This window comes from Pantherophis guttatus, chromosome 2 (genome assembly GCF_059756535.1).
Source record: "Pantherophis guttatus breed Tessera chromosome 2, ASM5975653v1, whole genome shotgun sequence".
In the NCBI taxonomy this organism is placed as follows: Eukaryota; Metazoa; Chordata; class Lepidosauria; order Squamata; family Colubridae; genus Pantherophis; species Pantherophis guttatus.
Window position 1 is genome coordinate 35,460,695 of NC_142064.1, and position 26,591 is coordinate 35,487,285.

The following is a 26,591-nucleotide window of genomic DNA, read 5'->3' on the forward strand; positions in this document are numbered from 1 at the left end:
CCTCTTTCTTCCTATTTTCTCCACACCACCATTCTTGAAGGGTAGATTCGATTAGATTCAGCTGAGATACAATGACCTAGCCCAAAGCTACCCAGCCGGTGTTCCTGCCCTAAGGTGGGACTAGAACTCACAATCTCCTGATTTATAGCCAGATGCCTTAACCACTAGACTAAAATGGCATATAACTTGGTGTTAAGGCTTGAAAACATGCAGTCTGCTTCTTCCATTTGCTCCTAGGGAGAGATCCTGAAAAGTACATACATTGCCTTCCAAGTAATTCAGATCTACCATGTTTCTCAGTCTGTTCCATGGAACTGGAGAGATGGGCCAAGATATATTTACATCTTTTGGCTCCAGTGGAATATTTGTTAATCTTCTGCCTAAAGATTAACAGATATTCCACTGTATATTGCTGTACCTAAATATACAATGCTGCTGCAGCATTCTTAAGAATTGGATTAAATACCTTTTTAATAGAAAACAAATAGGAAAGCAATTCAAATACACAGGTATTGCTGGACAGACATCATACCTATCCTGGTTTTGTAACTTTGCACAATACTGATTCAAACCTTAATGGTGTTTGGTTCGTACCATTAATTATACTACATTATAGTTGGTTAGTGATTTAAAATCTGGAAAAATGTGGTAGATGATCATTATGCATTAAAAATAAGACAAATTGAAGCTGCTTTTGCACTGTTTTACTGAAACTGAAAAAGATGTGTACCAAATATACACAATTTTATAATAGTACAAAATGTTTTCTTTTTGAAGGACAAAGTATCAGTTACATTCACCAAAACTGACACTGAATAAACCATTTATTGCTAGTCCAGTAATAAAACAGTAAGTTCAAACTTTGCATAAATAAGAAAAAAAAAGTTAACTGGACAATACTGTAGGGAGATGGACATTCATAATGCTATTTACAAGTAGCCACGGCACATACCAAGCAAGTAATAGGTGTTGAGTTGCATTAGAATTGTGATCCTAATACAAATTAGATGTTAGATAGTAAACCCCGAAAGGAGTTGTTTATACTGAGTTTGCACAAAATGAGAAGTTTTAGAATTGAACCCTTCAGTCATTGCAGCTAGTGTGGAAAAGAGTCTTCATCACATCCAGCAACAGCTGAGAAATGCATCGGTACCCTTGCTCTTCCTCTTCTGATTGTTTCTCCTTCATAGCACTGTGATTTAGTTCATTGAGTCAGTTACCTTTGCTGCATTATAACCTGTCTTCCATCATTTTCATAAGCCACGGAGTTAGTAGTTCTTAAACAAATAAACATAAAATCTGGAACTTGCCCAAAAATAAATTAAAGTTTTATCAGGAACGGAAATATTTAAATAAAAATATCAGTACTGGTATCAATGATTAACTTTCATTTCACAACACACCTATTTCTGCAAGGAAGTCAAATGGTGATTGAGAACTAGTGTAAACATGTTTTACTTGCTTGCTAAAAATCATTTCCATTAAACTATCCTAATTAAAGGTTACCAAGTATGCGATTCCCTGGGATATTCTCCCACTTAGAAGAGCCACTGAAATTAACCAATAATGATAATGATCAAGCAACGTCAGTGCTGTTGACCAACTACCACTTAGTTCTACAGGCTATGCCCAGGAGACCGTGCCTCTTGCTGTCAGCTGATGCAAGACCATCGATCTGACTAAAACACCTGAGATTTGTAACGTGATGATTTTAAATCTGGAAATATGGCCTCTACTAGGTACACCTGCTTTGCAGGAAGGCCTGTTTGCTGTAAAAAGCATGGAAACTAATATTCAAAACTCTGATATTGAGTAATATAAACGGAAGTACTCCAAAAGTGAGTTCTAAATATAAAGGTGGCTTAACTGATTGAATTCAGTGCCCACTTAGATGTGGGTAACTGCAATCAAAACGCCAAAAGCCATTCTTAGGGTCTCCTTTGTTATCTGACGTTGTGGAGGAATGATCTTGGCTATTTTCTTCCCTGGAGGAACAGTAACTTTGTTCTACTCCAATGGCTTGTACAGATTTATACGCACAACATACCAAGTTAGCCTCAAAACCGTGATGATGAACATTGCAAAGCAACCATACAGATTGGTCAAAAAAAAAAGAAAAGAAAAGAAACAAAACAGAAAAGTTATGTAACTTGTATTTCCTCTTAGTATGCCAAATGAGAATATTGTAACTCCAAAAAATAACAGTCTGACACTCTTAGAAAGCTTGCGTAGACTACTTGGAGCCCATTTTGTAAAATGCATGACTCAAAACAAACTAGAGCCCATGTAAAAAAATAAAACCCATCTGCAATATTTTCCATAGATAAGCATCCATTTATGGCAGACAAAGGAAAAAGGAATCAGGAAACTGGATGCAAACTACACACTGAATGATTCTCCTAAGATTTTTTCCAACAATTCACCGTTTGAATATTTATCTTCCGTTGGAAGTTCACAGATCTGTCATTTCTCTTTATTTTTCAATGTGCCACAGTTGCTTCAAGCTTCTGTCAGTGTTCAAACAGCTTTTTTGGAACCTGTTCCTTGAAGATCTTGCAGATTTATTTTTGACCTTCCAAAACAAAAGGTACACCAATTCAGAATTGCAAAAATTTTACAGTATATTTTATTGGGAGTTGGGCAATAGGATAAGACCATGAGATTGTGGCTCTTTCCTTCTTACCTATTGTGGATCATGTGGCTTTTAACCAAGTGCCCTTCAGCTAAGGCAGCCAATAGAGACAGTTCTCCTGCCATTACTGTCGCGCATACAATTTTAGCAAGCTGACGGGCATTTTCTCCGGGGTTATCTGCACTTGCTCCTTGCACTCCCAGCATCTGTATTAAAAAGGAATACAAACAATAATCAAGTTGGAATATGTTCAACTTAAAATCACTCAGTCCCTGGCACTTTATACAGTAACAAGCTCAAGGTCTTTCAAGAAGTAAGTACAGGTAGTCCTCAGTTTATGACGGCCATTGGGATCAGAATTTCTATTACTAAACGATGAGATCATAAAATGTGACGACCTGTGACCACATCACTTAGCAATGCTAATCCCTATAGTCCCGGGTGCCATATTTCAATAAGGATCATGGGTTGTCAAGCAAGCACCTTCTTGTAACTTCCTATCAGCTTCCAACAACCAAAGTCTGTGGGGAAGTTGGCAGGAAGTTGCAAGTCTCACGTGGCTCACAAGCAGGCTGGAAGGCAGGAACGTAGCTGCAGGTTAGAGAGGGTACCTGAGTCGTGGGGGAGATGTGACACAAGTGTGGAGGGACTCAGGATAGCTGTTGCCAGGTTGGGGAAAGTGGGGAGAGGGCGTGTGAGTTGTCAGAGAAGGTGAGTGGATTGGGGGGGGGGAGACTTAGCTAATTAGCCTGTGACGTTCCCTGGCAGCTTCCCTGTTGATTCTGCTTGTAGGAAGCCAGAAGGAAAGCTCACAAATGGTAATCACATGACTACAGGATGCTGCAACAATTGTAAGAGCAAGCCAGTTATCAAGCACCCAGATTGCAATCACATAATTGAAGGGCTGCTGAAGGATCGGTAGAAACCACCACTCATTCAGCATCCTTAAAACTTTCAAGAGTTGCTGAAAGAGTCGTCATTTAATAGAGGACCGTTTGTACTTGCATATGGTTCAGTGCTAGGTAGAGTAAAAGTATAAGTCATAACACTGAAATACTTTCTTGAGGTCAAATTACACTCCTGGTCAGAGAATTCTTATTTTGATTGCTGGTCCTATCAATCACTGATCACAATCCTCTGCTGATTTCCACAAAAATGATTCCCTTCCCAAAATAGAAAGCTATAGTTCGACCTCCAGTTTTCATACCTGCAAACAAGCTTGCTGGGGTAACAGGTTGGTTCCTCCACCCACAGTACCAATTTCTATTGAGGGCATTGTGCAACTGATATAAAGATCTTCGTTGGTAGGCCCAGTAGATTCCATTAATGTAATACAGTTTGAGCTGGTGATATTCTGGGCTGCATCCTGAAATCAATGCAAAATTGAGGGGTTATGTTAGCATTTAAAGGTTTTTAAATACGTAATTCATCACTCTGTTAAGTGAAGGGATATACCTGTCCACACGCTATGTACATGGCGGTGACAATGTTAGCTGCATGAGCATTATAGCCACCTACACAGCCAGCCATGGCAGAGCCAACCAAGTTCTTGTTGACATTAACTTCAATCATAGCTTCTGTGGTTGACTTCAGTATCTAGAAAAAAAATCCATCAAAACTCTGGTCAAGGAGGAAGTCTATGTTCAGAAAGAAAATCTTTTCAAATGCAGTTCTTAGTACCTACACTCGGGAATCCAGACATTATCAACCATTGTACTGTTTTGGATCATCTCTATAGAACTAGAGTAGGAGGCAACATTTTATAGTGGTTCTCCTCTTTCCCGAGAGGATTATTCCAGTTTGTGATGGTGGGAGGAGAGGTCTTCCTACCTGGGTTTCCGCGAAAATAAGACTGGGTCTTATTTTCTTTTGGGCCCCAAAATAAGCACTAGGGCTTATTTTCGGGAGACTCATTTCTGCTTGCTCGTGGCGGGGCAGGAGGCTGTGGAGTGTGTCAGTGCTGCTGCAAGGCAGGAAATTGGAGCTGCCCCAAGCACCCCGCACCAGTTTACTGCAGGGCCCATGCAGCCAAGCCACCCATGCCCCAATATTTGTTTCACCTCACGGCTGCGGCACCACAAACAACCAGACAGAGTGGACGAGCAGCTAGCTGCGTAGGCTCATAAGCAGGGCTTATTTTGGTGTGGGGCAGGGTTTATATTAGGCACACGCATAAAAACATGCAAGGTCTTATTTTTGGGGAAACAGGGTAGAAATGTCTACTTTGTGGCATCCCACTTTCTATTTGACACCTACATGAAACAATGAGGTACATCAGTCATCCACAGTCTAATGCAGGGGTGTCAAACTCAAGGCCTGTGGGACGGATCTGGCCCACGGGGTACTTAGATCTGGCCCATGGGGCTACCGTGGAAACAGTGATAGACTGGCCCATGGTGCTTCTACCAGCAAAAATGGAGCTAGGGAGGGCAGAGGGTTGCAGGAGGCCATGGCAGCCGAAAACAGAGCCCGGGAGTCCGTTTTGACTGGCAGAGTGCTAAGGCCACCACAGGTGCCCCCAACATAAGTGACGTCAAGCTGGTCACGCCCACACTCGCCCCCCACCCCCGAGGTCAAACACAACTCTGATGCGGCCCTCAATGAAATCAAGTTTGAAACCCCTGGTCTAATATCATTAATACACTGATGTTCATATCAGGTCTGGACCAATAGGTAATATGGTAGAAGTGCTATCGAACACTGGATAGGATGGGAACTTTCAGAACAAATCCCCCCAAGAAAAAACGATTCTGTGTTTGTGGACCAAATTAATATAGAAAAACACTATCTTTGATTCTGAGTGGAAATGCACTTTCCCATTCAGAGGTGGTTTACAATTTGGGGGGCACAGCTCCTGCTTTCTCAACAGATAGTTTCCAGTTGCAATTCAGGGTGTTGTTTATCATCTTTAAGGCTTTATGTGGCTCCAAACCAGGTTATGTTAGGGACCATTTTCTCTTAATCTGCCTGTTTAGTAACTCCAACAAGATCAACTCTCTCTGGGTTCTGTCTACACAAGATTGCAGAAGTAGGCAGTTTCTATTGTTGCTCTCATACTTTGGAATTCCCTCCCCAATCCTTCCTTTCTGGATTTCAGAAGAGCACCTACTGCAGAAGGACAATATGTTCTGAAAGAAGGTTGGAATCTGGCAAAGGCCTGATTTTGTATATTTTTATCCTTTTAAGGTTGATAACATTGTTTATATTTTGGATAGGCTTATTTATTGTTTTTGAAAGGGGTGCTTTTTATTTTAAGCAGAACTTAATTGTTAGTTGCCCAAAATCTTCAGGCCAGCATACAAATAATGTGTGTGTGTGTGTGTGTGTGTGTGTGTGTGTGTGTGTGTGTGTGTGTGTGTATGCATGCATGCATATATGAATGCATGTATGTATACAAATATAAATGGCTTTGGAATTGGGGAGGATATAGATAAGTCAAGGATGAACTGAAAATAATTCAATATAATAATTTTCACATTTCACTAAAACAATGTAACTCACTTCTTTAACAACTTTTTGTGGAATAATTGCTTCACAGACCACAGATTTCCCTCTCCCTTCTATCCAATTTATGGCAGCTGATTTTTTATCTGTACAGTAGTTACCACTAATAGCTACAATGTGGAGGTCAGGAAATTCTTCTTGCAGCCTTGTAAGTGCTTTCTCAGTACCCTGTTTGGAAGGATTTAGAGAAAAAGAGACAGAGAAACAAAAATGTTAGACTGTCAGTTTAGTACTGGCTGACTTCTTCATGAAGGAACTTAATTAAATATAAGCAGTGGAAACTGTAACTTCAACACTTCATGTAACTTGGCATTATGTAGCATCAAAGACAAGGAAGTAACATTTTCACTGCTGTTAGTGAAGAGTTAGAAATGGAGTGGTGTGGGAGACACACTCAACAGTGGCTGCTGATGATCATGGTTCTTGGGTAAATTTTGTCTGGTTGTGGATAGAATTCATGGTGCTCACTACTAGCAGCAAGGGGTTGATTAGAGTGAGTTTTATGTGGAAGGCTACCTACTCTTTGGATAAGAAGCAAAACATTATAGGAAATAGCCCAGTCCCATCCTAAACTGAGTCCAGAAAGAAGCTTTCTCAGCTAAAGGTGCTTGTAACCAGCTTGCAATTACAATGGTATCACAGCATCTCGTGGTTATGTAATCACCATTTGTGATGTTCATTGCCAGCTTCTAATAAACACAGTCTAGGGCAGGGGTCCCCAAACTTGGCAACTTTAAGACTTGTGGACTTAGCTGGCTGGAGAATTCTGGGAGTTGAAGTCCACAAGTCTTAAAGTTGCCAAGTTTGAAGATCTCTGGTCTAGGGGGAAGTAAGCAAATGGTAAACTTTGCAACCATGCAGGATTTGTCTAACAATGACTGGGCCTGTTGGAACTGCCGCGGTTAAGTTGCCACGCGACATTGGGCCTTATGACTGGTTCAGAGTTCCTGTTCCCAATTACCATTGATAAGCAAGTACTACCTGTGCAGGTGGATTTCATTATTAAAAATTCATTATTTGCATTCACATATCCACGGTTGATATATATCTGTATTATGTCATTTTTAGGAATCAATTTTGTGTTTCTGTGATTTTTTGGCATAGTTCAACATTAGGTACATGTCAACAAGTAAGGAACTGGCAGACACACACACTGCTCTATAGTATTCCCAAGGTTACATTTGTGTTGGAATGTTTCCCAAATAACAAGCTCCACCAATATATGAACCCAGTCACTGAATCTGATAAGGATAAGATTTGTGCAATATAGGCAACCCACTTACCACAGGAAATGGATGTTGTAAGAATAGCTTCTTAATAATTTTTTTAATTAGTTTTATGAGAACACCATGGAATAAAATACATCTCACATTATTTTAAATGCTCCATCTGGACTCTTTTGGATGCAGTCAATTTGTTACTTTGGAAGAATTGTATCTAGAATATGCTAAATAGGAATCTGTTACATTGAAATTTCATTGTAATATTTTCTTTCTGGAATAGTACACAGAAGGAGACAGGGAAAGAGAATTCTAAATAATTACCTTTTTTATGTCAGGTTACTTGTACAATGATTTATTTATTTGATTTGTATCCTGCCTTTATCATTTTTACAAATAACTCAAAGTGGCAAACATATCCAATACTTTTCCTCCTACTGTTTTTTCCACAATAACTCAGTGAGGTAGATTGGGCTGAGAGTGAGACAGCTTTCATGCTTAAGGCAGAACCGAAACTCACAATCTCCTGGTTTCTTGGCCAATACCTTAACCACTACACTACATCACTGGCTCAAGTTACAGTATTACAATTACAATATTCTCAAAGCAAAATTTACTTAAATGCATTCATTAAAAGCTAGAACTTACTTTTGAAATCATGTTCATACCCATTGCATCACCCGTCTTAGATTGGAAGCGAATATAAAGGTTGCGGCCAGCCAAAGCAATGTGAAGCCGTTGCAAACGAGCAAATCTATAGAGAAGATATTTGATTGGCATGTCTCACCTTCTTTTTGATGCACTTTTTTCAGATTGTTATATAAAATGCAATTTCCCCCCTCTTCCAAATTATATAAAATGCTAACCTGCTAGTGCTATCAAATACATCTTTTATTATCTTAAATCCTTCTGGTGTTTCAAGCCATGCCTTCACTTCTGCAGAATGGCATGCTGTAGGTAGTCTTACTACAGGTCCTCGTGTCATTCCATCTGCAAGAATACGGCTACTAGCACCTCCACCAAGCTGAGATATAAAAATGAGAGCAGGATGAGTCACTAACAGATGCATCTGATCACGAACAAAAACACTTTTTAGAGTTACACATGGTTACATTCAGTATTGTGCTACTAGATTCTGTCTCACAGAACAAAACTTCCTCTCCTTTCCACTTCTCATGGCCATTGAACTCTCTTCACTTCAAGTTCTCCCACACCCCTGGAACACATTCTGTATGGAGATGCCCATGGACAAGGAAAGCCGGATTCCACCCACTGGAACAGCACTAAATAGAACCTTATTAGCCCTGCTTACATCATCTTTACTTACACATATTGCTCTGCATCCTCTGTTTGTGCTTGCCACCAGGCATCCTTCAGTTGTTGCCATTGGAACTTGAAACTCTTTCTTGTCCAAAAGAAGCGGGCCAGCCACACCCACAGGAATTGGCATGTACCCAATCACATTTTCACAGCAAGCACCCATCACCTTAAAAAAGTCAACTAAATATTAAAACTTAGTTTGCTATACAGGCATTTCTCAACTTACCACCACAATTGACCTCAATATTTATTTTGCTACGGTAAATGAGCAATTTGTTAAGTGAGTTTTGCCCCATTTTACAACTTTTCTTGCAACATTTGTTAAGTGAATCACTGCGGTTGTTAAATTAGTCACAGAGTTGTTAAGTGAATCTGGTTTCACCATTGACTCTGCTTGTCAGAAGGTGGCAAAAGGTGATCACATGACCCCTGGACACTGCAACAGTCATATATGTGAGTCAGTTGTCAAGTATCCAAATGTAAATCACATGACCATGGGGATGGTGCAATGGTCATAAGTGTGAAAATGGTCATAAGTCACTTTTTTCAGTGCCGTTAACTTTGAACGGTCACTAAGCGAACTGTTGTAAGTTGAGGACTACCTGTATTAGGAAATATTAAATATATGACAGGAATAGGTGTTTGGCATTTAGAATAACTAGTGCATGTAGAAGAAATAAATACGATCATCAATTCAACAAATGGGCCGTTTTATACCTGCATCTATTTAGACAACCTTTATGTGTCAAAAGTTATAGGCACGGTGCAATTGTCTCTCAGATTTAGATAGAGTTCAGCAAAATATCCTTTAAATGTTTCTGTGTCAATTTTTCTTAAATCTCATAGCATGGCCTAGATACAAATTGAGACCAAGAGGTGAAATACACTACCGTTATCTTAAAAGAAACACTCAAAAGAGAAGTATTCATTTATGTTTGCAAGGACCACTGAAGCAACAATAAACTTGAAATGGCATTAGCATTGCTGGCAAAACATACTGTAAAATGTTCAGTATTAACTAACTAGCTTTCTGTTCAACTGCAAACCCTCATCTGCCAACAATCAAGCTAAATGCAACTTCAGATGAAAAGGTTTACAATACTGAATATTTTTATCTATGTTTCAATTTATGTAAGACATATTTGCCTATCTTTCTACTCACCAAAGAATAATTATAATTCTTGTAAGGAAGATACTGTAAAGATGAAGGCTCAGGAAGCTTCTGAGATAACATTTGCCTACGAATGGATACACCACGTTCCTGAGTTTCCATCAAAGCTTCCAGTTTATAAGCAGGAATGTGCTTTGCATTGACTAAACTAATGACTTCTGAATCAGAGAGGAATTTAGCACCCATCTGAGGAAAGAAAAATATTTGATTGTGATGTAACATTTACCATTCTTCCACTTTGCCTGAAGCAATTACATAAAATAAAGAAATACAGGGTGTCGTGTTTTGAAAGCTATAAAAGAGAAGGTGTGACAATTGAACACCATGTCAAAATGATTGAATACTGTTCATAAATAAAATGCTTTATCACATGTGTACATCTTACTAAATGTCCTTCTGTTTTGATTGGAAAAAAGCTATATGTTATTCTAGGTTAAGGTTAAAACAATATAAGATACAAAAGAAAGAAGTTTCCATCATCTAAAAGCCTATTCTTTGCATCAATATATTAATAAACCAGGGTGAATAAAAATCAATGATTTTTTTTAAAAAATCAAAAAAATCAGATTTTTTTGATTTAAATCGGATTTTTTTGATTTTTATCGAATTTATTTTAATAAAAAACTTTTGGGGTAAAAATCTATCGTAAGATAGTTTTCTATTTAAGATACATAAATAATTTAGTTTATTCAGCATGAAATGGAGCTTAGTTATGTAGCATGAGGCTGTATATTCTGCAACACTGGGACTATCGGTGAGTCAACAGTGGGTCAAAGGAGTAGCAGAGATGACAGTTGCTCTTTAAAAAATATGATTTAAATCGAGTTGATTTAAATCAAGCCTTTTTACTAGTGATTTAAATCATGATTTAAATTGTGATTTAAATCAACTCGATTTAAATCAAATCCACCCTGTAATAAACTACTTTATTTGTCTTGGTTTGCTTTTTTTTTTTTTTTTTACCTTGGCATTCTGAAGTATACAAAGACATTCTTCAAGTGGCCGCATCTCTTTAGGCAATTCTATTCCGGACTCTCTTCTATTATTGATGAGGGATGCTTCAGCAGAACTATCACCAACCACAAATATGGCCTTCGCAGGTGATTCTGATTGGAGAAGCTTTACAGTCTCATCTGCATAAAAGTCAACATTGAAATCTGAGGAATTTATCAAAAATTCATCAAAAGGTTTCAATATAAACTTTTTTTTAAACAAAGCAAACAAACAAGCGTATCAGCAAAACATTACCTTTTCCATCTTTGGCAACTTGACTATCACCTGTTTTTCTTAAACTGGGATTATTTTTTAAAGGAATAGACTGTTTTCTGCAGCAATTTTCAGGAACCTTTTTCTGAATCATTATTGGAGATATTATTGGGTTCTTCAATGAAAGTGTGGATTCCATCTCTGTTTGTTCAAAAAAGATGTACTTGACAGCAAGTAGAAGAGCTAAACCAAGTGTAATTGTTTGTTCAATGTCCATACTGGCCATTCTAAAAAGGATGAAATAAAACATCTTTAAATATTTATCTATCCCCTTTCATCCTCTCTACCCTGCCATGATTTCCTAACACATGTTAATTGGTGGAATTCCTACAGAAATTATTGAATGACAATTATTGTAATTTGGTTATTTTTATATCTGGAACTGCCTTAAGACATCTTGCCTCCTTTCAAGTAAAACCTCTGTCAAATTCACCTCTTAGCAACTTCATGAACAAGTCTATATAGTGTTCTTAATAATGATGTATAGAAAGATGTTCTGAGTTCTTGTTCTTGCAAAGCATTATGTACATAAGTGAAACAACAGCTGGGTATCGCTTAACAATTGTCCTGTTTAGTGACCAAAGTTACAATGGTGCTAAAAAAGTAAATTTATGACCAGACCTGGCATTTACAACCATTGTAGTGTCCCCACAGTCACATGAGTGACACTCGGATGTTTTGCAACTGCCTTCCAATAAGCAGAGTCAAGGGGAGAATCGAGCAATAAAATTGCAAGTCACTATCACACGATGTCTCTTTTAACAACCCATGGCAATTCCCTTAACAATGGGAAGTGATGTCAGAATCACTGTCACATTACGTTTCACTTAGTGACTGTGTCCCTTAGCAATAGAGTTGCTAGTCCCAATTATAAACGTGGTAAGAGAAGATGACCTGCAATATAATTAATCGTTTTCCTCCCAGAAGATTTCTACCATTATTGATTACATTCTCAAAATTACTTAGTTTGGATTAATTAAAGATTAACTATTTTAAGCTCTTTCTACTAATTGTAGACATATTAGTGGACTATTGCAATTCTGGTAAATTAAGAGGTCATACAGGACCAGTTAATACCTAAATTACAGAAGCTACTACTAGAAGGAAGACTCAGTTTTATACTTCAGTAATTATTTGTTATGTAACAGAGGAAACAATGCAGTTATCATTCAGAACTTCTTACTCTGTCAGTATCATCAACATGGGAGGGACTACATTTCCCAATGTTATTATTCTCGAACAGTTATAAGGCCTTGTGGAATATTACCATATTGCCACAGTGAATGACTAAAGCCATCTAGTCAGCATATACGTAAGTAGAATAAAAATAAATCAGAAAGTATTCCACACTCCTGATGCATATAGATTGGTTCTTGAGACTCTTAAAGGAACCTTTCCCTAAAATCCTGGCTTGCCAGAATAGTTTTTCTCCTCAAGACTTGTCCTCTCCATAGAAAAATGATAGTTCCCCATGGACAAAGGAACTCCTCTGTGGGCTAGAGGAGGAGAAGTTCCATAAGTGAAGGAAGAACTTTGCAAATCAATGATCTTTCAACCCTGGTATTAGTCATTTGGCCAATTAGAACTGAGAATTATTATTCATACTGGCCTGGGAAAGATATAATACCCTATTGTTATCATCACATTTAGGATACGGCTAATAGATTAAAGATTCACATTGCTTCTCACATAACACATTCTGTCAGTTCTTTCACAAGAAATCTTACCATGGGGAATCAAATGCCAGTGTTAATCACAACTACGCTAATCAGATATAAAATACTCCAGGATAATTGTTAAGCAACCTTGTGTATGCTATTTTATTAATCTCAGTTCAACTATACAAGAAAGAGAATGAAATTTTATTTATCTAAGATATTAGATACACTGGTGATTTGGTAATTTGTACAGTATAATTTAGTTGAAATAATCCAAATTTACTGACAGATGCTACTGAATAAATGATAAAAATGTTATGATTAAACATACCTAGAAAGATAAAATTGCCACAAAGAAACATTAGGCTCTATTCGCTTTGGAGCATTTTCATCCAGGCCCATAGATATTTCGGTTGTGCTGTTCTGAGCAGAGGGTTCTGCTATCCAGCGACTGTGAGCATGAACAAGAACCAAACCTAGAGACTTAAATTTAAAAATTGAGTGGTTAAACTGGTCAGTTCAACTAGGAGTGTGACTCAATCAGTGATCAGTACTTAAGTATTAAATATATCATTAAAATAATTGCAGAATACTTGCATTGGATATAATTATTATTCCTATAAAAGTTTTACTTATTAAAAGGTAACCTACAAATTCTTTTGTTTGCTTTTATCTTTGAATATATATCGTCAAAATTCAACTTCTTCAAAGGATTTAAAATATTCAATTTATCTCACAATTATAGGGTATAAGAAAGCAAACACTAACCATAATCATTTTGACCCTCTGTGTTACAGGATTTGGTTTGTTTTCTTCTTCTTCCAGAACACGTGCAAAGTGACTAAGCTGCCATATTGGATGGCCTTCACGACTCTCCCGTGAAAGCTGAGGAAGAACGGAAAAGGTTATCCAGTACATTTTCGATTTATGTCTTCCATAAAGAAGGAGTTTTCATACCACTATTTCAGTAGTTGCATAACATTACACTGAATGTCAATTTATATATTACTATTTTGTACAACTGTTTTATGAATATGAAATACTACAAAAGCTATACGATCATATAAATTCAGAAACAGAAGTATCCTCCTCACATATTAATAGAGAGGAAAAAAGCAACCAAAGTCATAGGCACCATTGTATAAGATTAATAATTTAATAACTCATAGCAGCAGCACTACACCCTGTGAGCAGAACTAGGTAAGAATGTCAGAATTATGAGCAATCCATGTTCAATTTAAGAATTTTGAAACATGAAAAACTGGTTGTTGAGTTTTCCATCCTCCTCCTTTTCTGTGTCATGTTTTTTTTAATTGTATCCCTGAAGGAACTGACATTTTCCTTTTTACTAATCTATAAGATAATCAGAGAACTTTAACTTTAACTACTATCAATAGTTTGCATTCTGAATATTAGATATATGTTACTTTAAAAAATGAACTAGTAACAGAAAGCTCAAGCAGAATTTATACATTGTTGGTTTCAATTTTGCCCTGAAGCATGTAATTTTCTCAATATAAACTATATTATAAATATAGGTAATCTAACAACTGCAATATAAAATTATAATAATGCCAACTAAATTTATAAATGCCCATATATATTAATATATTAATGAGTTTTCTTATTCTCATATTAAAGGTATATTACAGTATCTCTGAGACTCAATAGATTTGTATTATCAGTCCATTCCAAACTGCAGTGTTTCATTTGTCTTGAACCACAGTAATTTAGATATGTTCAAAAGATTATTATACTGCTACTGCTCTCTTACCTCTAATACCAGTGACACACAGGCAGGAAAGAAGGTCATGAAGACAAAATAGTTGGCAAGAACAGACATACAGCCAAAACAGCACATGATTTCAAGCTGTCTTACTCCTGTTAAAGAGACCATTAAACAATTAAAATCAGATTCATGTTACCATGAAAAACATTATCTGGAAAGCTGCACCAATATGAACATAACACAACAACTTGATCTACAATGTAATCATATAATAAAAAAACAGAACCAACCAAGATTTAATTTTGCCATTATTTATTTACCTACAGGAAACAAAGAATAGCTCATCTTCACTATCACAATACTTACTGAACATCAATAATCACATCATATTATTTGGTGCTCTATTAGTTTAGGGAACAAAAAAGTATATCATTTAAAAGATCAGAGAGGGCCATTACAGAAAATGCTCTGCTACCTGTATTTACAAGCTTAACAACTATTATGGGGAAAGGAAAAGCAGGTTTTCAGAAGCCAATTATAATATGAGAACTTCAAACAAAAGTAAAAACCAGGCTTCTGGTTATAGAACTTGCTTTTCTGTATCACCGACCAATCCCCAACACTATCAAGGCTGGTTCAAAATTGGGAAACCTCAGAACAGTTATATGTAATTCATAGTAAGATAAAGATAGAAAAGGGCCCTTCCGGTCAGATAAAAACTGCAGAATCCAAGAAAAGATGCTGCAACTCATAAACTCAGAATTGCAATTGATGACTTGCCTCAAAAAAGCAAGCAAAGGCAAGAAGATTTGGCTCTTTTTCATTTTTCATAAAATCTGTATTCCATGAAAAATTAACGTAAGCTTTATTATGTAGGTACAGTTACATTTAAACAAAGCTTTCAAAGCATATTCAAATTAATTATAAAAGAAATATTTTCTAAGTTGAATGAATACTTTCAACATTATCTGCTAATTAAATTCTGATTCATTCAACATTACCGTGCATACTTCAGTAAATAACCATGTATGTAATAGAGCATCAATTATGTCACTGTTACACTTTTATTTATTTATAGAACTACAGAACTCAGAGCTATGTTAAATGGTTCTCCTTAAGATTTTAATTGTTTTCCTTGTGATTGTGTGAACTATTATAGAAAGCCAGGAATTTGTTTAGTAACGGCAAAATACAGGTAGTCCTTGCCTTTCATTTAGTGACTGTTCAATGTTACAATGGCAGTGGAAAAAGTGACTTAGGACCATTTTTCACATTTACGACCATTACAGCATCCTTGCGGTCATGTGATCAAAATCCAGACAGTCGGCAACTGGCATGTATTTGTGACAGTTGCAGTGTCCCAGGATCATATGATCACATATTGTGATCTTCTGACAAGCAAAGTCAATGGAGAAGCCAGATTCACTTAACAATAGTGTTACTAACTTAACAACTGCACTGATTCACTTAATAGCTGTGGAAAGAAAGGTTGTAAAATGGGGCAAAACTCAGTCATAACAACTGTCTAGCTTAGCAATGGAAACTTGAGGCTCACTTGCGGTCATAAGTCAAGGACTATCTGTACTAAGAAAAAAGAACTGTATGCCATTGATATGACAAGAGAGCGCAAAAAGTTAACTTCTTCATTCTCTACATAAAACAGGAATAGAATTTTAATACTCTTTCTGAAAAAAAAAAATCTTATGGAACCCAGAGAGGAATGCCCCTTGTCCAAACTATGGTCTGATTTACTGAACATAATGTCTCCAGTGGGGAAAAGTACAATTGAATACAGATTTACTGGGCAAATATTTTTAACCTTAAAAATTAAAATTCTGCATTCCTAAAAATTCTCAGCTTACCAGACATTGTGCCAACACCAATAACAAGACACTCAACAAGGGCATCAAGTGTAAATGTAGGGCCAAGGATTGCCATTCCACGCGAAATATTCTCTCTTACTTCATCCTACATGTAATACATTAAAAATGTAACTCAGCTATAGTCTGAGCTATAAAGCAATGGGCAGATCAAAACCAGTTTGTGCAAAATTAAGTAGGTAAATTTTGCATTCTTTTCTTGTGCATCTTACTCTCACCATCATTATACAATCTGCAATATTATTACAATCTATTTATCATGCTAAAATTGTAAACAAAATTCAACTCATAAGCAAAACTAGCATTTTCTTAGATTACTATTTGTATACCACTCTATTTAGCAGCCATACTGAGATGAATCTACACCTTGTTTATATTTTCCTAAATATCAAGATAGTATCTCAAGTGAGCTTCTTTTATAGAAGTCATAAATCTCTTAAACATTAAACCATTTCTTAAACAAAATATACTCAAATTAATCTAGGAAGTTATATAGGAATTTTATTTTTACTTTAAATTTTAAAGGGTTCTAAGTATTACAGTATAAGATATTATAAATACTTTTCTCAATGAAGCTGAGAATTTGGCTGACCTGCGAGTTGGAACTGAGTGCAAATTTAGCTAATGCACTAGCTCTGGAGAGGTCAATCAAAAGCAAGAAGAATGGCAGTGCTTCACTGAAAGGTGTAAAAAGCATATTGTCAAGTTACATATTACATAAACATATAAAAACTGAAGACATACATCTTGATAAATACTTCAATAAGATGGCTATATAATTTATTGCAAAACAAACTAACCTTCAGAGATTTTTTTACGGAATACATTTGTTCAATATTTCTTTGCTTTATTTAGGGTAGTAATGGGAAACTGAAGTCACAAGCAAGGCCAAATAGCAAAAATAAAAAGCATAAATTATAGTTTAAACAACAACAAAATGAAACACAGGGACCACCAAGGGAACCTCCTATTTATTTGGAAAAATGGAAACACTGCTTTCAGTATTCACTGAATTTGAATTTGTGCATAGCTTACAATAGGATTTTGTGGGTTTAACTTTTGACCATTTAAAAGTGAAGAAATAACACGACTTTGTATCTTATCTCCTTCAAATTATGTCATTTCATAAATGGGAGGAGTCATATTAGAACCATTGCATGAGTCAATTAGGTATAGCTTTACACATGAAATTATCTTTTTATGATCTGAAATAAAATTACTCTGAAGCCAAGTTTCAGAATTAGGCAGCTCTTGTTAAATTGAAGCAAATTTGCATACATATAATTAATAATACATACTTCAAGCCTGTCAACTCTTTATCAAGGAAATGAATCACCACTGTACTGAAGACAAAGCTCGAGAAGATTGTGAACAGCCCAGCAATACCTGCAAAAGATATATAATCTATGTAATAGGCAGTATACAGAGCAGTATTTATCTAAATACATTAATCCAAATCTTTACTCTGATGCAAGTTTATCCACATAAGATACTATCACGACCCTGTTACACTGTTTTGTTTATATATACTGCTATACATTTATCCTGAAATATTTGAATATGCAGAGTATTTTATTACTGTACTATTTTTCTTCAATTTACCAAACAGTGATACCAGCCCTTGAAATTTGTCCATAACATTCTTCTATCATTTGCAGATGACTGATTATAGCAGGTCATATATATATAATTATATCAGTACAATTCAGGGAGGACAGTCATCTTCTATAGGATCATTTTTAACTACTACAGTTCTGAGCAATGGACAAATTAGAATTGCTAATCTACAGTTTTGTTCTGATTACCATCTTAAAAATAAAAGTATCTTACCCAAAATATATTTTGAGCCAAGTTGCTTCAAATTTTGAAACTGGAAGTATATGTAAAGGATTGCAATACATCGTGTGATTGTCAATATTATGATATCACTGCTCAAAACATCCTGTGAAAGGAAAACATTTTGTTTGGTCTCAGAATGAAAAAGAACACTACATTTTTAAAATCTGTTAAATATTTTATCAATGTTTCCCATACGTAACAGCATTTCAGAAAAATGAACATTCTTATAATTTTATTAAAATGGTAACCTATTTATAGGCACACATTTCCAAAAAATAGTTATATTGCTTTTAATCAACTGCTAATATTAAAGATTCTCTTAATTCAAGCTTGACTTCAATCAGTCACATGGACACTATCTTGGATATTTCATTGACTTCCCAATCTTGTCTATAGTCCTGAGATCTCCCAATTTTAAATTTAATTCAAATCTGATTTGCTTCAACTGTGACAATTAAAATAAAGTAATTTTAAAAATAACTTTTAAGTCTTTACCTCTTCAAATTTAGGGCATTCATAATTCCAGCCACAGATCTTATCATTGCCAGTGAACATCTTCATAGACATCATACAGATGGTAAGAGTTACAGTTCCCACAATAACTTCCCATGGGTGAGAGGCCACAAAAAGGCCATGCATTCGGAAGAGTCCTGACAGCATTTTCAAAAGTATTTACACACAATCTAGGACTAAATCCAAATAAAAAATTTTTTATTAGTTATATCAATTATATAGGTAAAAATATAAATTTAAGCTCCACTCAATTTTGGCTGATCGCAGACCAATATTAAATGCAATATGATAACAGGCAGCAAGAACAAAAATGACTGCAGCCTATATTCCAGTTCAGTTCTTCATAAACTCTATACAACTTTCAGTTAAATCTAATGGAATCTACCTGCCCCTTACAATTGATTGGTAGTACATCTGAATCATTGGTAACTAGAACTTGAATCATATTTTATGTTTCATACACAATTTTTAACCTTAGAACCAGAGAGTTTCTGTTAAAAGGAATACTACCTTGTCTTGAATTTGGTATCATACATCTAACTCTATTTGCAACATCATCACACAGATAGTTTACTACCCCAGATCCTGTCAGGTTAAATTAAACCTCCAATTATTCAAATGTTTGATCTTCTCTGGTTTGCTAATTTGCTTTATGTCTATGTGACATCTGGGAGACCAGCATTCATGCAAAGACTGCCAAATATGAACTGCCAAGGACCTGGATAGTTTTCTTACAAAAATATATGAGGCAGCATAGCAGGTATACGTTTTTATCCATAACACTAAACATAAATGCACAATATGTACATGTAATAAAAATATTGAAACCCACAGGACACCATCATCAATGTTTGATATACTGCATACGTTTGTAAGCTAGCCAGAGTCGCCTGTAGATGAAATGTGCAGCACACAAATCATACTACAATGTATAGCCCAACAACATTCAAGTACTAACAAAATCAGAGTAAAAGATTCTTATTCCTAGTGAAAGAAAATGTAATTATTGTATGCATTCTGAATCTGTGGCACCAGGGACTTTAATTATACTATTGTAATCAAATGAAAAAATGCATGAACCAGGAAGCCTCAGTTGATTATTTATTCTAGGGCCTTTCATATGCTGCAAAATATTCAGTATCTTCTCCCACACAAAAAAGTCAGATTTGCAAATGAGGTTAGTATCATTACAAGATACTGCAGTGAAGGGCGTAGCTTACTTACTTTCTACCTACAATATTTCTGCCAATAACAATAAAAATATGGTTTGGGGATGGAGTGAAAAAGGCTGTAAACCTAGAAAAGTGTTTCTCTTGTAACTGGATGGATTGATTGTAAATATTACAAGGAACAATTAACCAACAAATAAATAGTTTGAAAAAAATGGAGGTGAGATTAGTTTAGCCTCAAACAAACCTTGGACTGGAACTAAAACTAACTTGTTCTGAGTTAGGGTTATATTGGATTTATTAGCTTTATTAATTTACATAATTACACTGCTAGGCTGTAATTCTAATCTGAAAGAGGTTAAAAATATCCCCAAGATGAGCTAACCATCTGTTAACTACATAGACACAGACCTTGCCATTTTATTGGAAACAATATGGAAGTAATTTACCACTGTTTTCTTTCAATATTTTTTTTTTTTTACTTTCTCAATCTAGTTTACAGCTCTGGCATTCCTTGGGGCTTCCCATCCCAACAATAACCAGGCCTTATTTTCCAAGGTCTGTGGGCCACTTGCTGCAAATGAGACATTCCACAATACAGTCATGCAGCTCTAAGAAAACCTAACAAACCTTCACAGCCATTATAAGATATTTTAGACGTTAAAAAAGGGGAGGTAAAAAGAAAAAGTCTGACAGACTTCAGCATGGCTACTTTAGTAGCATTCCTATCAGCCACTATCAGCTGATACTACCAGTAACATCCAGCCACATCCATAAAGCATCTTTGCTATATAGCAGGGGTCTCCAACCTTGTCAACTTTAAGCCTGGCGGACTTCAACTCCCAGAATTCCCCAGCCGTGTCAACTTTAAGCCTGGCGGACTTCAACTCCCAGAATTCCCCAGCCGTGTCAACTTTAAGCCTGGCGGACTTCAACTCCCAGAATTCCCCAGCCTTGTCAACTTTAAGCCTGGCGGACTTCAACTCCCAGAATTCCCCAGCCTTGTCAACTTTAAGCCTGGCGGACTTCAACTCCCAGAATTCCCCAGCCTTGTCAACTTTAAGCCTGGCGGACTTCAACTCCCAGAATTCCCCAGCCAGCTTTGTGTCCACCAGGCTTAAAGTTGACAAGGTTGGAGACCCCTGCTATATATGAACAACGTTGGTGCTTTGAAACGATCCCACACGCCTTTTAACCTGCCGTCTAACCTTCATTATTTCCCCAACCGCCCAGCACTGATCATCCCACGATTTAACTGGCATTTCCGGTTATGCTCTTTTCTTCTATTTTGACTTGATAAATCAGTTTCTTTTCAGGCCGAGAATATAAATCTACGACCAATCCTAGTTCTTGATGCCTCAAGGAGGCCGCGGTGTGCATCTCTCTCCAAAGGCGGAGATGATCTGAGGGAGCACCGCAGGGGGAGAAACGTCCACCTGGGACAAGACGGTCCCGACCGTGTCGGGACTCGTGGAGCCACCCCAGGGAGAGCTCTCAGGCCCTGGGTTTGAGAGCTACCGGCGGCGCCCACAGAGCCACGACCGATGAATGAACGGCGTGCCCCCCCCCCCACTCGGCCCGGCTACCCAAAGGAGTCGCTATCGGTTCCTCCCTAATCCTACCATCGTTGCACGGAGGCTCCCTCTTCGCTCAACGAAGAGGGCCGAGGCAGCTGAACGCCTTTCCTCAGGCAGGAAGAGAAAGAGGCTCTTTGACCGACCCAGCCTAGAAAGTCCCCTCCAGTCGCGCAAGTCTGGCCGGAGCGCGCCTGACTGGAATTGCTCTCCTCATCCCAAGATTATGGTGACCTCGCCCGCAAACCAATGCGCTACATGATAAACCAGGCCGAAGACGACCCCTTTGAACCAACGGAACGACCGGTACCTCACTCTTAGAAAACGGCCGGGATGTTGAGTCGAAGCTGGCAAGGCGCTGGCCTCCTTCCCTCCTCGCCTATTTGCCGCAGACTGAAGCGGCCGCCCTCCCCGCCGCACAAGGACACCCGGCTCTCCACAGAGCTGAAGCCATCGGCCCATCGTGCAGCCAATGGCTGGCGTTCGCCGCGCCCAGCCAGGGATACGTCACCCTTTCTGTCACTGTAGCAACCGGTCGAGGAAGCGGCAGAGCGCTCGACAGATCAGGAGGGTGGCACGCGCCATCTCGCCACGGGAACAGTGACCAATGAATCACAGCCAAAATCTCCTCGAGCCTCCTCAGTGGTCCATCCTCCGTTGGCTTATTTGCATGTTGGCTTCCGAGGGCCAATTGGCTTTCCGCTGGTCAGCGGGAGAGAAGAAGGCTCAAGAGGATTCCGAATTTCGATTTGTAGCGCAAAATCGCTTTTCTACCCTCCCCTACGGCTCTGAGCCTTTATGCCTTTAGTTAACTGAAGTCCTCGCTCTGCCTGTAAAACAGCTTTTAATTAGAGAGATAGATATAAATTAGATTATAGGTTTATAGGTAGGTTAGATATAGACTGAATGTCCGCCACTAAGGCTGTAGACCAATATCTGGCACATCTAACCGAGTTAGCATTGATTGGCATTATTATTACCATGATCCTGTCTACTGGGTCCTGCTTTTTCTCCTCTTTATGGCCAGCTTGACCACAGCTGCAAAATTGGAATCTTTCCTGTCACTCAGAAACAACTCTATTCTGTGGTTACTACTATATTCTTCTCTCTGGTTTTATGCTTCCATATGTCTGACCAATACAGGCTGCGAAACAATTACATCTTACCAACAGCGACTCTGTCCATATGCAGATGGGGCAAGCTCCTTGAGTTTATTTTCAAAATTCTGTCCTTGCTCTTTGCTCCCCTTTTCCTACATGTCAGTCCATCCCGCTTCTTTAGCAAAGATTTCTTGATCCCTCAAAGCCCGATGGTCCTTATGTCATGTTTGGAACTACTTACCAAAATACCTGCATGCCTTAACTTTTTTACTTAAAACAGATCTTTTCAGACAATTTCTGAATACCCCATGTTTCTAAGCCTTTGCCAGTGTATTTGCATAAAACATTGGGCCATAAAATAGTGTAGGAAGAAATATCATTCTGGGTCCAGCTCCAAGTGGGGAAAAAGACACTGGAAACATGGAGACTGCTTGGAAAGATGGTTTAATGGTGGACAGGATCACATGGTTTGAGTTCCTGAACAGAAAAGGGTCGAGATACAGCGAGTCCTGGGTTTTATGCTCTCTGGCTTTGAACTTTCTGGGGCCCAGAAAGAGTATCCTGATTGGTTGTCAGACTCCCAGGGGATGGGGATCTTAGGTAGCCTTGCTGGCTGATGTAATCTTCCCAGGTGCATGTGGTGAGTTTCTGTCCTAGATGGGTGCTATTGTGTTGCAGATGATGGTCCTTTGACAAAGGATTAAGTTTCTGCCTCTGGCCTATTAACAAAGGTGCGTGGGGGGAGGCAGGAAGCTGCTTTGTCTTTAAAACATTTTCTCCATTTCTCATCCAGGGAAATATAATATTCTGCCTTTTTAATATTTCCTAAAATATGTTATTCTTCCAGGAAAGGGGTGGGTGCTAACTTCCTACAATAGCCAATCTCATTTTAGGTTAGCATTCTGTGTGAACCAAGGAACTTGAATTAACTAAGCTACTTTAAAATTTTATCATGGCTGTACAGATACAGATAAAATGTGCAACCAACAAAATCTTGTATTACTTCGCTTGGTATTCCTGATCCCATTTTCTTTTGTTTCTATATTATTTCCTACCAATTTTTAATGATAGATTGGAGATTCCTTGGCCAAAGATTTAATGTACTCTAATTGAAGTTGGAGACCAAAGGACTCAAAATTGTATCAGCAGGAGGGCAACAGAAGAATTAATGCATCAGCCCATAGTTGCAACACATTTTTATTGTAACAAGTTTTTATTGACTCAAAAATGGAGAAAATGACCAGTATTTTTATATTTTATATTATTTTTGCAATATTTAAAAAAATACTGTAAAGCAGAACTTTTTTTTCACTGCTTCACCACCACCCCTCCATTATCTTTCAGTGTAGTTCTATTAATCACTGATGACAACACAACACTCTAGAACCTAATAATTTTAAATTTGGAGGATTTCTTCATATAGAAGAGCTATTTCCAGTTCCGCAGAGAAGCAAAAATGATCTTAGAAGTTATTTTAAAAAAAGAATCAGGTGGCAAATAAATTTAGTAGATAATCATCATAACAATAATACCCCTCCAAACAGGGTGGATTTGATTTAAATCGAGTTGATTTAAATCACAATTTCAATCATGATTTAAATCACTAGTAAAAAGGCTTGATTTAAATCAACTCGATTTAAATCATAATTTTTAAAGAGCAACTGTCATCTCTGCTACTCCTTTGACCCACTGTTGACTCACCGAGAGTCCCAGTGTTGCAGAATATACAGCCTCATGCTACATAACTAAGCTCCATTTCATGCTGAATAAACTAAATTATTTATGTATCTTAAATAGAAAACTATCTTGCGATAGATTTTTACCCCAAAAGTTTTTTATTAAAATAAATTCGATAAAAATAAAAAAAATCTGATTTAAATAAAAAAAATCTGATTTTTTTGATTTTTTTTTTTAAAAAATCATCAATTTTTATCCACCCTGCCTCCAAAGATGCTTCCTTGCTGTGGAGAAGAGGCTTGCAATGTTCTGCTGAGATTGAGAGCTATGGTGGTGGTAGTGTATTCTACCAGTAGTGTATTCTACCAGAAAGGTCACCCATACCAGATAGGTCTTAATGGAAGAGCCAGAACAGCAACCCATTGAATATGATGAGAAAACAGAAAAACAATCCTATACCATCATCCCTTGAGACACGGAAGTACCATGTCAGATGTTAGAGTTCCTGGGCATCTGTTGATAAGTAGACAATGGAACTCGGGAGCTATGGCTAGGCAACCAACTTAGCCCTGTAGGAGTTCTGGAAGAACAACCTCAGACAAGGCAAAAATGTATGCTGTTTGAAAATTGGACCATTATGGCCTGATATAAATTGCAACGACAAAGTAGGGCTACTTAAAGTGAATGTTTGAAAATTGGAAAAGAATTTGTCCAGACTCAAATTCTGTTATTAACAGAATAACAGAGTTAGAAGAGACCTTGAAGGTTTTCTAATCCAACCCCCTGCTTAGGGCAGGAAATAGTATACCACTTCAGACAAATGGTTGTTCAATCTCTTCTTTAAAACTTCCAGTGTTGGAGCACCTACAACTTCTAGAGGCAAGTCGTTCCACTGATTAATTGCTCTATTTGCTGGGAAATTTCTCATGAGTTCTAAGTTCTTATATTTTTAATTGGAAATATAAAGGAAACAACTGATATAAATTACACAAATGATAACTTAAAAGAAGTAATAACAATTGAACCAGTCAAAATAGCACCAAAAAAACCCGATGAACTGATCCTTCAACAAGAAGAATTAACAGTATATGCAAAATTTCCAGTAGAAATATAAAAACTGCCAGCATTGAAAGCAATACCCCCAAAGACCTGGCATTTATATTAATGAATGTGAATAAGGTGCTTGAAAGGATTAAAATAATACCTATTGAACAGACCAATCAGCTTGCTTACAGTACAGCAAGTACTGTAGGCAAAATCAGAATGTCAAATGCAAAATCAGAAAGTCAAATGCAGAAAACCAACATTATTTATAGTGGTAAGTGAAGAATGATGCAGAAAACCCCTTAGTTTTGGTTCCTCCAATTCATAATAATGGAGATATTTGTGTAAATTGTCTGATGGTTAAAGATTTGCTTTTTAATTTCCAAGAAACCCTGTGTCACATTAGAGGGAGACAGAAATGCATTTCAGTGACAGTATCTAAAATTAAATTCCAGGCAACTGATGGAAGCAGAGAAGAAAAAGGAGAATGCTGGTTTGTGGTACCTTGACCGAGGGCTAGGGATGAGATAGGCAAGCTGCTCTCTTACTTTGAGCAGTTTCTGTCTCTCTCTCTATGTGTGTGTGTGTGTGTGTGTGTGTGTGTGTGTATGTGTGTGGTCAGTCATGCATTTTCTATTGTCTAGGCATCCTCCCTCCCAACTCTTTTCCATCGTCATTAGTCCACTTTGCTCTTGTCCTATCTGTTACATGGGGCTCTAGAAGACCACTTGGAAATTTTAAACGATCCAGAATGAAATAGCGCACCCAGTAATGGGAGCCTCTAGGTTTGGCCATTGAATTCCTTTGTTGTGCGAGTTACACTGGCCCCCAGTTTCTTTCTGGGTACAATTCAAGGTAGTGGTCATCACCTTTAAAGCCCTATATGATACACAACCACGTTATCTGTAAGACAACCTTTCCCAAGGGATATTTACCCATTGTACCAGGTCAGAAAGGGTGGGCATACACCTAGTCCCTTTCCCTAAATATTGCCATCTGATGGGAGCTAGGAAATATACCCTTTCCATGGCAGCCTTGCCCTATGGAAACTCAGTCCCCTGAACTTTGACTATGGCACTCTTCTACTTGTGCCATATCCGTCATTGGACATTGGCGATCATATTGGTGATCCTATCTACCCTCTTATCTTTCCATAAAGCTTTCTAGACCTGTTTTTTCCTCCAAAGCACTGGGATAAGATTAGATTGTTACACATTGGAAGGCTAACATGGTGCCAGATCTTTGTTATTGTTTTTTTAATCAAGTTTTTATTTTTTAAATTTATACATATCATT

General features: G+C 37.4%; 1 protein-coding gene across 2 annotated transcripts; it reads right to left on the minus strand.

Moving 5' to 3' along the window:
* Nucleotides 1-689: 689 nt before the first annotated feature.
* HMGCR (3-hydroxy-3-methylglutaryl-CoA reductase) lies at nt 690-22,098 on the minus strand. 2 transcript variants are annotated; one of them, XM_034441133.3, is made up of 20 exons: nt 21,786-22,098; nt 18,715-18,908; nt 18,211-18,322; nt 17,679-17,766; nt 16,973-17,057; nt 16,363-16,468; nt 14,546-14,652; nt 13,540-13,656; nt 13,103-13,254; nt 11,096-11,340; nt 10,811-10,980; nt 9,839-10,033; nt 8,684-8,842; nt 8,223-8,380; nt 8,005-8,110; nt 6,134-6,304; nt 4,088-4,228; nt 3,840-3,998; nt 2,684-2,838; nt 690-2,572 (listed from the first exon to the last, which is right to left on the minus strand). In XM_034441133.3, the coding sequence occupies exons 2-20, from the start codon at nt 18,877-18,879 to the stop codon at nt 2,518-2,520; spliced, it is 2,646 nt and encodes an 881-aa protein (XP_034297024.2). In that variant the 5' UTR covers nt 18,880-18,908; nt 21,786-22,098; the 3' UTR covers nt 690-2,517. The 2 variants fall into 2 exon arrangements, with proteins under 2 accessions (XP_034297024.2, XP_034297025.2); XM_034441134.3 differs by lacking the exon at nt 21,786-22,098 and adding an exon at nt 21,524-21,660.
* Between the last annotated feature and the right edge of the window lie 4,493 nt (nt 22,099-26,591).